The sequence below is a fragment of the Echinops telfairi genome, unplaced genomic scaffold (genome assembly GCF_000313985.2).
Source record: "Echinops telfairi isolate 266 unplaced genomic scaffold, ASM31398v2 ScPeMD7_37;HRSCAF=141, whole genome shotgun sequence".
Classification (NCBI taxonomy): domain Eukaryota; kingdom Metazoa; phylum Chordata; class Mammalia; order Afrosoricida; family Tenrecidae; genus Echinops; species Echinops telfairi.
The window spans coordinates 963,904-974,879 of NW_022103935.1; the positions used below are offsets into that span (position 1 = coordinate 963,904).

Sequence of the window (10,976 nt, forward strand, 5' to 3'; positions counted from 1 at the left end):
CCTGCCTGTAATACTTCCCAGTCTCCTGTCTGCGTGTAATACCTCCCAGCCTCCTGCCTGCCTGTAATACCTCCCAGCGTCCTATGTACCTGTGACACCTCCAGCCTCCTGTGTACCTGCAACACCCCCGGCCTCCTCTGTACTTCTACCTGTAATGCCTCCCGGGCCTTGGGGGAGGGGCGGAGGCACCGCTGGGCCAGAATCTCCTGCCAGGGCCTCCTGGTCCTTCTCTACAAAGGCCACTGACCGGCCCACTCCATCTCTAACCCCCAGCGCACTCCAAGACTTCCAGTCCTCCACGGAAGGCTGCTTCTGCCCGGAAGGCCTAACTCTGTTCAGCGAGAGTGTAGCTGTCTGCGTGCCCACCGACTGCCCAAGTACGTGGGGGCCAGCTGGATGGGGTCCCCTGGCCCCTGACACTGGGTTTGGGGCTGCCAGGTAGAAGTCTCATTTGCTCTCTCCCCCCAGGCTGCCAGGGACCCAATGGAGAACCGGTGGAGGTGAGCCGGGGCCTGGACTGTCTGTCCTGGGGATCCTAGGACCCGGCACATGGAGCGCCAGTGCAGGGCAGGGGACACAGAGGAGGGACAGAGAGGGGCCGGGCTAAGATGAGGCTGCACCTACCATTCCACCTACTACCCCTGAGGACCCCATCCCGGGGTGCTCTCCCTTCTGTGGGGACCCTCCTCTGCTAGCGACAGCAACAGTTTCAGCAAGGGCGGGCACTGGTCACCAGGTTGAGCCCACCCACCTTGGCCCCCCTGTCCCTGTGCTGGCCTGCAGACCCATGGACCAGCCCTCCCGTGGCCTGTGCTGCGTCTCCCACATGCGGAGAGGCTGCCCTGCCCTCCTTCCCCGGGGTCCAGGTTCCCCCAGCTACTCTCTGACAGGCCCACCTGCCCGCCCCCCACAGCCCGGCCAGACCGTTGTCGCCAACTGCCGGGAGTGCACCTGTAATGGCAGCACCCGGACCCTGTCCTGCAGGGCACAGACCTGCCCAGTGCCTCCCAGCTGCCACACCGCTGGCCACGTGGCGGTACCCATGCCCATGCAGGAGGGCCAGTGCTGCGCTGAGTACCACTGCGGTGAGATGCGCAGGCAGGGTGGCTGGGACCCCTTTGGGCTGGGTTGGCAGGGCACCCCTCCTTCAGGGCCCACACTGTGCTGCCCGAGAGGGATCCTGAGGGCAGCCTGGGGGGGGGGGGGGGGGGGGTAAGTGGCCCAGCACCGCCACCCACTGGATCTTCAGCTGCTGACCCAACAGCTGTGCCTGGGGAATCTGGGTGCTCAGGGAGGCCCCCCCAGGATGTGGTGCATCCCCGACTCTGAGTGGCCCCTGCCACCTTCCACAGTTTGCAACACCAGCTCCTGCCCCCAGCTCCTGCCCTGTCCCCAGGCCTCCCACGCAGTCATCACCCACGAGAAGGGCCAGTGCTGCCCTAGCCGCACATGTAGTGAGTGTGGGCCTGCAGGCCGGGGGGCAGGGGGAGGGGGTGGGCGGTTCCTGGGGAGGAGGGGCCAGGGGGACAACTAGCTGAGGGAGGGGTGGGGAAGGGCGTGGTGCGAGTTAGGGGGGTGGGGCAGGCCTCCAAGCTAATTGTCTTTTTCCGAACAGTCTTTGACCCCGTCTGTGTGTACAACGGCAGCATGTACCAGGTAAGAGCCTCCTGTAGAAAGGCCCCGCTCCCTGCAGCGTCCCTGTCCACCTGTGCTGTGTCCTGCAGACCCTGACCAGAGGCCCACCCCCTCCCACGACCATGGAAGCCTGTGTGTGCTTGGCTCCCCGCCCTCCCATCCCCTTCTTGGGGTTTTGTCTGTGTGGGTGCGGCCCAGGGCTGCCATCTCTGTGCCAGGACAGTCCCAGGAGCATGGCCTCCAGGGTGGACCATGGGGCAGCTAGGCTGGGGGGAACAGGAGGAAGCTGCCCTAGTATCTCACTGACCCCGCCCCTGCAGCCTGGTGCCGTGGTGTCCTCCAGTCTGTGCAAGACATGCCGCTGCCAGGCCCCTCGGGACCCTGAAACGGAACCCTACGTGGTCATCTGCGAGACCCAGATTTGCAAGCGCCACTGCCAGCCTGTGAGCGCGCCCTCTTCGCCTGGTGGTCTGCCCCCACCCTTACCCCAGTGGGTGTCCCAGGGTGGCCGGGCCGGGCGAGACTCAGGCTGGTGCCCTGTGTGTCGGCAGGGCTTCGAGTACCGGGAGTCGGCTGGGCAGTGCTGTGGCACCTGCGTGCCCGTTGCCTGCGTCATCCACACCAGCAATGGCTCTGTCCACCTCTTCTACGTGAGTGGCCGCTGCCCTGGGCACAGGGCACGGGCTGGAGGGGAGGGGAAAGGGGGGGCTGAGACACGCCCCTCCACCACTCCAAGACCTCTGAGCGAGTCAGGGTGCTTAGGGGGTCCAGTGCAAAGGTGTTTGACTGCAGAGACCCGGCGCAGCACCTGAGGCAGAACCCTGCCCCCACCTGCATGGACCCTGGGAGAAGAGGGTGGGGGCAAGGAGACTGCGGTGAGCGGGGCGCTCATGGGGCGGGGCCTCCTGCAGCCGAATGAGACCTGGACGGATCCCGGGAACCCTTGTGAGATGCACGAGTGTGAGCGACACCCGAGCGGGCTGGCGGTGGTGACCACAAAGAAAGCGTGTCCTGTACTCGACTGCCCCCAGGTATGTCCCCGGGCCCCCATCTCCCCCGCTCCTACCCAAAACAGACCCGGTTCACAGCAGCCCCGAGGTGGTGTGGGGTGCCCCTGTTTCCGCGGGCTGCCCAGTGGCCTCCCGCACCCACTGGGCTCACCTTGTCCACACAGGAGCAGGCTCAGCTCGGCGAAGATGGCTGCTGCCTCCAGTGCCCCCACCCGTTCCACAACAGTGCGTGACGTGGGCGCGGGGCGGGGCCTGGCATGGCGGGGGCGGGGCGGAGCATGGTGGGGCAGTCCCGAGAAGGCCCTCACCGTGCTCCTCCCCCTTAGTGTCCACCTGCGCCGTGTACTACAAGCAAGAAGTCATCCAGGAGCGCGGCTGCCGCTCCCTGCAACCCCTGCACCTCTCCTACTGCAAGGGCAACTGTGGGGACACGGCCTCCATGTACGTGAGCCCCGCCCCCGCCCCCTCGAGGGCAGCGTCGGAGATGTGGTGGGCAGGGGTCCGGCCGCAGGACGGTGCTCCACGAGGGCGGGGCGGAAGACCAGGACTGGGGGAGGCGGGCAGCCAGCAGTGCCCCAGAGCCTGGGCGTGTGGGGGTGGTGGAGGGCCGGGTCTGGCCTGGGCATTGGCTCAGCGCTCCCCGAGCCTCTGGGCCTGATTCTGCCCTGGCAGCTACCCAACAGCCTGTGTGGGGCCTGCCTCTGCGGGGCCTCTCCCTGGGCCCCCGGGAGCAGGGAGCCTGCATGGCAGGGGGCAGGAGTTGTCTGCTGTTTTCTGGAGAGCTGGCGGGGAAAGCCTGGTTGCTCTGGAGGTGCCTGGCACTGAGCAGAATTTGCCCCCTCCCCTACCCCAGATACTCCTTCAAAGCCAACACGATGGAGCACAGGTGCCAGTGCTGCCAGGAGCTGCGGACGTCCCTGCGGAACGTGACTCTGAGCTGCGGGGATGGCTCCACCCGCGCCGTCAGCTACCGCCACGTGGAGCAGTGCGGCTGCGTGGGCCCACGGTGCGACTCGGAGGACAGCCAAGAGGACAGTCAGGAGGCCTGGGCCTCATCCCTGCAGTGACCGCTGCCCGGGAGCCCTCACCTCCACTCCGCCGCCTCTGGGCCCAGCAGGACCGGCCCCACCCCACCTCCTTCTCTCGGGGGTGGGGGCTGCACCCTGGGTGCCCCAGGCAGCCAGGCAGCCTCTGTCTTCAGTCCAGCGTCCGGAAAGGGTCCCATCAATGGCTGTCGTCATGGTGATGCCAGGACCCTCCCGTGGATGTGGCCATAGGGGGCAGACCCTCACGCTACCTCGGGCCTGGGCCCCTGCCTCTCAGGAACCGTCGGTTTCGAAAATACAAAGAAGCATTTTGCAGACCATGCCTCAGCTTATTGTTGCAATTCCAGGCCAGGGTGAGGGGGTGGGGGCGGAGGCTCAGCGTCTGGAGGGGAGGCTGGCAAAAAGCGGCCTGGAGGGCAACGGTCAGCAGGTGTGTGCCGGGGCGCAGCCTGGCAGGTTTGGGCTACCTGCAGGTCCTAGGGCTCTGGCTAGATCCCAGGGGGCCTGGGTGGGGTGGTCTGCAGATGCTGGGCAGAGGGTGTGGTGGCATCAGGGAGAAGAGGCTACCAGCCACACAAATGTCCTTCCAGAGCTTGCCAACCAAATCCCTCATCTCACAAAAGGGAAACTGAGGCCCAGAGCGGGATGGCTTGCTGGAGGTGGGCTGGGTGGACAGAGGAAACTGGTCTGCTGTGAGGTGGGCTGGGTGGACACTTTCCCCCTCAGCCCCCTTGAGTTAGAAGTCCATTGCCGTGTAACCCTCACTCTGCCTAGTTAGCTGGTGGAGCTTGGGCTGGATGGGGTGGAGGTGGAGTCTGGGGTCCTGTGGGGTCCCCTCCACGGGGAGCTGGCCAACACGTGTTACCAGTGGGTTAGCCGTGCTCCCTGCGGCTGCCACCAGGGGGAAGCACCACTCGCACTGCCCAGGCTCCAGAGGAGGTGTCTCAGCCGCCTGGAAGCCCCTTGAAGGGGCGATTTGAGTTGAGGCTGGGAATGCCGAGGGGCCTGCCTGGGATCTCAGGGCACAGGTCCCTGGGAGGAGAGTGGACAGCCCTCTGCAGCTTCTGCGGGCCCCATCCTGGGGCTACAGGCCTGGCCATTTCTGCCCCACGCTGAGGGCTGTGGGGTTCCCAGACTCCTCCCCACTTGCCCCCAGTGCCAGCAAAGGGTCACTGGATGGACGGCTGAGTCTGGTCTCCAGGGGGCTCCCGACTGGTCCAACAGGGATCTGGGGTGTCACGCCCCAAGCTCCCTGGCCTCCAGCAGCTGGTTCTGAGTCAGAGTGGGCACCAGCGGGCATGAACCCGGAGCCTTTGGTGCTGCCCGGCGGGGAAGCCCAGCCCTCACACCTCCCGGCAAGCAGGAAGTCTATGGTGCTGCTGGCAGCCCCAGCGTCTTCGGGTGGTCTGTGTGGGCCACCTGGTGACCTGGTGACCGCAGGAGACACTTAATCGGTGCCGCTGGCAACCAGTCCCCGGCCTGTCAGCTGCCGCCACCCCACTGAGTGGATCGAGTGTCGAAGGGGCCACCTCTTCCTCCCGGGGTGGACTCGCAGTGACTAATCCCACGGGCTCCCAAGCTGGTGACAGACGGGCCTCGGCCTCCTACTGCTCACGTCGCCCCTTGCCTGGAACCTAGGGCTGGGCACAGGGAGTAACCAGACCACTGCGCGGGCCCCAGCAGCCTGGCCAGTTACACAAGACAGGTTTTCCGGAAACCACTCTCAAGCTGGGTGTGGCCCATGAACCTGTGGGGGGCTGGTAGGCTTGGGGTGAGGGGTGGGGGACAAGGTGATGCTCTGCCCCCCCCCCCCTGAAGGAGAAAAGTCAATGGGAAGGGAGTCCAAGGTCCTAACCCGGCTGGGGCAGCCGGCAGCCCCTCCTGCTGCTTCTGTGGTCCGGGAACTGCCCCCTGGGGTCTGGCCGTGGGCCGGACATCAGGGCTGGAACCCAACCTGTGCTTTTAGGTGAAGTCCAGGACGGTCTGCTGGGGTCTGTGGGGTCCCTACCCACCCCCAAGCTCGAGGGGAGCGTCTGTCCTCGTGCGTCTGAGAGTCCTGGGGCAGGTTTGGGGTCTCCTGACCTCTCACCCCAGTACACCCACCACGTGGCAACTCAGCACCCTGCCCTCGGTTCCCGGAGAAGACACCTGGGTCTGGAGTCACTCAAGCTCCCGCCAGTGTCAGCTCAGCTCTGCGGCCACACACATCCAGGTCCTGGTGGCCTTGGGGGCCCGCAGCCTCCGTCTGGGAGTTGTGATAGAGCAGGGGTGTGCTCATGGGGACATGTTCAGGGAGGGCAGCTGGCAGGAACTGGCCACTCACTCTGGGCCCCTTGGTGCCTGGTGGCTGGGGAGCTCCTGGGGGGTGATGGCAAGTGGGAACCCCCACCCAGTGCTTACAGTCAGGGGACTGTCAGGGGAAGGCTTTCAGGAAAGGACCCTGAGGGCTGAGGGGTGTCCCCTGGGGGCTGCAACCAGAATGGGCTCCTCACCCCGGCCTCCGTCTGCCACATGGGGTCCCGGAGATGGTGCAGAGGGAGATCGGAGTGGGGTGGAAGCCAGCAGGAGACACAGACACCGGTGCGGAGAGAGACAGACTCAGGTGATGGACACGTCTGTAGCTTGGCGCCCTCAGACTGCATGCAGTCAGTCAGACAAGGAGGAAGGACAGGGCCCAGGGGCACCTACGTGCCCATGATCTGCGGTGCCCAGGCAGGCACGTCAGCAGTCACAGCAGCTAGACGGACCGGAGGAAACCAAGGGCCGGGCAGGCAGGCCACTTCTCAGGGGAATGGACAGGGGTGAGGACAGGCTCTTTGGGGACTGTCCCTCCAGGGAGTGCATGGTGCATGGCCTCTCCCGAGATCAAGCTGACAGAGGGGGGCGGGGTGGGGTGTCTGGTAGGAGAAAGAAGTTGGATCTGAAGCCCAAGGCGAGCTGGGCCGGAGGTCTCTGAACGGGGGGCTGAGCAGATGGTCAGGAAGCCCTGCACAGCACTCCATGGACACCCATGGCTGCCCAGCTTCCTGCAGCCTGGGAGGTGGGAAGCAACGAGGCCTGAGTGGGCATGGGGGGAGGAGGAAGAGTGGATGGAGTGGGCACAGGGTGGGCTGGGGTGGGGGTGCCTCTCACAGGTGCCCCGCCATGTCCCAGGCCGCCTGGTGTGACTCGGGTGACCCCCCCGCCCCTACTTGGCTTTGCTGGGGCTTCTCCCTGGGGCCCTAGCCTTGGCTGCGGCCCATGTGGGGTCAGGGACTGGGGCCAGCTGGGGGAGGGGGAGACCCTGGGAACCCAGCCAGTTCTGCTCCTCCCCAAGCACAGAGGACGGGAAGGGTTGGCCCTTCTGCACTAGAGGACTGGGTGGGGGAGGTGGTGATAGTTGTGGGCAGATGGCCCGGCCCCTGACCTCTGACTGACCCAGGGCTGGACCCAGCTCCCCAAGCCCCACTGGAAACCGCCCTACTCTCCCTGCTACCAAGTCGGGGGCTGAGCCACAGCGACCCTACAGGACAGGGTAGAACCCATCCCAGTGGGTTCCAGGACTTCACTCCTGACGGAGTAGAGCCTGATCTTTCTCCTCAGGAGTGGCTGGTGGTTTCGAACTGCCGACCTTGGGGTGAGTAGCTCAGTGTGTCACCCACTGAGCCATCGGGCTCCCCCTAATGAAGCCTGAAATACCATGCCCCCCAAACACCGCGTCCTCCCAAATACAATGTCCCCCAGGCACCATGCCCTGCACCCCCACGCCGAACAGCACATCCTGCATAGTGCTCCCCTCCAACACTGTGTCCCCCAGGCACCATGCCCTGCACCCCCACGCCGAACAGCACATCCTGCATAGTGCTCCCCTCCAGCACTGTGTCCCCCAGGCACCATGTCTGCGGCCCCTGCCAAAGGCCCAGGTCAGAGTTGGGGAAACAAGGGGTGAAGCGCACGGAGGTGGCTGCCCCAAACCCAGCCACAACACTGTGTCCCCCAGCCACCGGCTGCAGACCCCAACCTCCACCCCTCCTCACCTGCTTCTCCACCCAGCAGAGCTGCCTAGGTGGGGCTGCTCAAGAGCTCCAGGGAGGGCTGGGGGCCAGAAGTGCAGTGCAGGTGGGTGGCCCCTCCCTCAAGTCTGCAGCTCCCGAAGGGGACAGTGTAAGGGTGGCCAAGCCCCTTCCCCAATGTCCAGAGAGGGGCCACCCACCCTGCCCAGCTCAGGGCTGCCTCGAGCCAGGGAGGGACGGGAGGTGTGAGTACCACCAAAACAACAAAAGCCATCCCGTTGCCAGTAGGTCAGTTCTGGCCCCTGGTGGCCCTCGAGGACAGAGCAGGACGACCTGCCCCAGAGACGGCCACTCCAGACGGCCACTCCGCACGCGCAGAAAGCCCGTCTTTCTCCTGGGCTGCAGCAGCTGGTTCCTAACGGGCCGCCCTGCGGACCGCAGCCCAGTGAGGAGCCACTACTCCACCAGGGTTCCCCAGTGAGCACCCAGTGCCTCTGAAGTCCGTGAGCCGGGAGGCCAGGAGCCCTTTTACGGGGCCCACCTCTCCTCCAAGGACAGCCCCCTTACCTTGGGGGGTCTGTCTGATGGATGGGTGAGCCCCAGCAGGGAGGGTGTACCCTGGCAGATGGGGGGGGGGTTGTTCTTATCACCCTCCCTCTGGGTGGAGATTAGCCTATGAGACCACGGACCACTTCATGTCCCTGTCAGGAGTGGCCCCTCTCCCTCGGCCCCCAGTGAGGTCCTAACTGCAGGGTCCTCTCCCCCAGTTTGCTGACTTGCCTACCCCCAGGGCATGTCAGAGGGGACGGTCCCCAGGCTATGGTGTTGGTGGGGAAAGCCAGGACTCTCTCTCCAGGGAGGCCCCTTCCAGATGGCTCCACCCAACTCTGGGCCGGCCACTGGCTGCCCCCTTGCCCCGGCAGCTCCATGAGAGAAGTGGCCGCTCGCTGGACATAGGCCTGGGTCGTCTCTTCCCCTAGCATCTGCTCGGCCACCATGACAGGCCAGCAGACCCACAACCTTCTGGGCCAGCGAGAAGCACCCCCGAGGTGCAGGGTGCCCGAAGGTGGGGATGGGGTGGGTGTGGGATGACCTGGGGAAGCAGGCAGAGACCATCCAAGCCGGCGGATGCTTCCTCCCTCGATGAGGCCAGGGCGGGACCACCGCCTCACCCTCCATGTGGGTTCCTGCTGCCCGCTGTGCAGGCCCACCCGTCCCTGAGCACTGACGGGCCAGAGGCAGCTCTGACCCGCCACACGGTGGCCACACCCAGGACTGTGAGGGGGTGGGGGCAGGATGGCCAGATGGGCTGTCCCCCTGGCTGGGCGCTGGGCACCAATCTGGCCTTCTGTGCCCATGGGCCCCCCGGCTCCCCTCGGCGCCCAGCCCGCCGGTGCTGAGTCAACACCGAGGTTCCTGGAGGGAAGGGAGGGCCCGTGTTTGTCTTTGGCCACTGTCACCTCTGGCCGGTGCCCACCCGGCCTGCGTGGAGGCAGGCGTGGATGTCGCTCCAGCACCCTCTAATCCTGAGCAAATGCCGTGCAGGGAGCAGGGCTGCCCTCCCCCTGGCCAGGTGCACCCTCACTAGTCCAGCTCCCAAGCCTAGGGATCCCCGTGGGATACGCAGCCCGGCCTGTAGAGTGGGCACCGCAGGCCCTGCGGCCGCTTTCCAGGCCCCCAGCCAGGACTGGGGATGCAGAGGGGGGCCCCAAGGGCCCAAGGGGACAGGCCTGGATGCGCCACCCCCCACCCGCTGCCCACACCACCTGCCCAGGGTTTGGAGGGGCCGCAGCTCCGCCTGAGGCCAGCAACCGCTGACCCCACCCCCTTCTGCTTTATCCCCAGCATCTCCTACCCTGCGACACCACCCCCTGCCCCACAACTGTCTCCTTCAGCTTGGACTCCCCCATTTTCTCCTGCTCCTCCCCCACTCTGCCTCCTCCCTCTCTCCCCTGACCCACTCCCTTCCCTTCCTGAGTCCACACAGGCAGGCCGACCGCCTCCAGTGAAGAGTGGATGGAGTGGGCACAGGGTGGGCTGGGGTGGGGGTGCCTCTCACAGGTGCCCCGCCATGTCCCAGGCCGCCTGGTGTGACTCGGGTGACCCCCCCGCCCCTACTTGGCTTTGCTGGGGCTTCTCCCTGGGGCCCTAGCCTTGGCTGCGGCCCATGTGGGGTCAGGGACTGGGGCCAGCTGGGGGAGGGGGAGACCCTGGGAACCCAGCCAGTTCTGCTCCTCCCCAAGCACAGAGGACGGGAAGGGTTGGCCCTTCTGCACTAGAGGACTGGGTGGGGGAGGTGGTGATAGTTGTGGGCAGATGGCCCGGCCCCTGACCTCTGACTGACCCAGGGCTGGACCCAGCTCCCCAAGCCCCACTGGAAACCGCCCTACTCTCCCTGCTACCAAGTCGGGGGCTGAGCCACAGCGACCCTACAGGACAGGGTAGAACCCATCCCAGTGGGTTCCAGGACTTCACTCCTGACGGAGTAGAGCCTGATCTTTCTCCTCAGGAGTGGCTGGTGGTTTCGAACTGCCGACCTTGGGGTGAGTAGCTCAGTGTGTCACCCACTGAGCCATCGGGCTCCCCCTAATGAAGCCTGAAATACCATGCCCCCCAAACACCGCGTCCTCCCAAATACAATGTCCCCCAGGCACCATGCCCTGCACCCCCACGCCGAACAGCACATCCTGCATAGTGCTCCCCTCCAACACTGTGTCCCCCAGGCACCATGCCCTGCACCCCCACGCCGAACAGCACATCCTGCATAGTGCTCCCCTCCAGCACTGTGTCCCCCAGGCACCATGTCTGCGGCCCCTGCCAAAGGCCCAGGTCAGAGTTGGGGAAACAAGGGGTGAAGCGCACGGAGGTGGCTGCCCCAAACCCAGCCACAACACTGTGTCCCCCAGCCACCGGCTGCAGACCCCAACCTCCACCCCTCCTCACCTGCTTCTCCACCCAGCAGAGCTGCCTAGGTGGGGCTGCTCAAGAGCTCCAGGGAGGGCTGGGGGCCAGAAGTGCAGTGCAGGTGGGTGGCCCCTCCCTCAAGTCTGCAGCTCCCGAAGGGGACAGTGTAAGGGTGGCCAAGCCCCTTCCCCAATGTCCAGAGAGGGGCCACCCACCCTGCCCAGCTCAGGGCTGCCTCGAGCCAGGGAGGGACGGGAGGTGTGAGTACCACCAAAACAACAAAAGCCATCCCGTTGCCAGTAGGTCAGTTCTGGCCCCTGGTGGCCCTCGAGGACAGAGCAGGACGACCTGCCCCAGAGACGGCCACTCCAGACGGCCACTCCGCACGC

The 10,976-nt window shown here is 65.8% G+C and overlaps 1 protein-coding gene across 1 annotated transcript in view; it reads left to right on the top strand.

The window, feature by feature from the left end:
- The window catches only part of MUC5AC (mucin 5AC, oligomeric mucus/gel-forming), a 29,893-nt gene extending 25,885 nt beyond the window's left edge, over positions 1-4,008 (top strand). The window contains exons 42-52 of the mRNA XM_045290423.1: positions 274-377; positions 469-500; positions 914-1,085; positions 1,353-1,454; positions 1,616-1,656; positions 1,956-2,078; positions 2,187-2,285; positions 2,547-2,666; positions 2,810-2,870; positions 2,972-3,086; positions 3,499-4,008. Of these exons, the coding sequence (XP_045146358.1) occupies positions 274-377; positions 469-500; positions 914-1,085; positions 1,353-1,454; positions 1,616-1,656; positions 1,956-2,078; positions 2,187-2,285; positions 2,547-2,666; positions 2,810-2,870; positions 2,972-3,086; positions 3,499-3,712 (1,183 nt within the window). The 3' untranslated portion in view covers positions 3,713-4,008. The remainder of the gene's footprint in view (positions 1-273; positions 378-468; positions 501-913; positions 1,086-1,352; positions 1,455-1,615; positions 1,657-1,955; positions 2,079-2,186; positions 2,286-2,546; positions 2,667-2,809; positions 2,871-2,971; positions 3,087-3,498) is intronic.
- Positions 4,009-10,976: the final 6,968 nt, after the last annotated feature.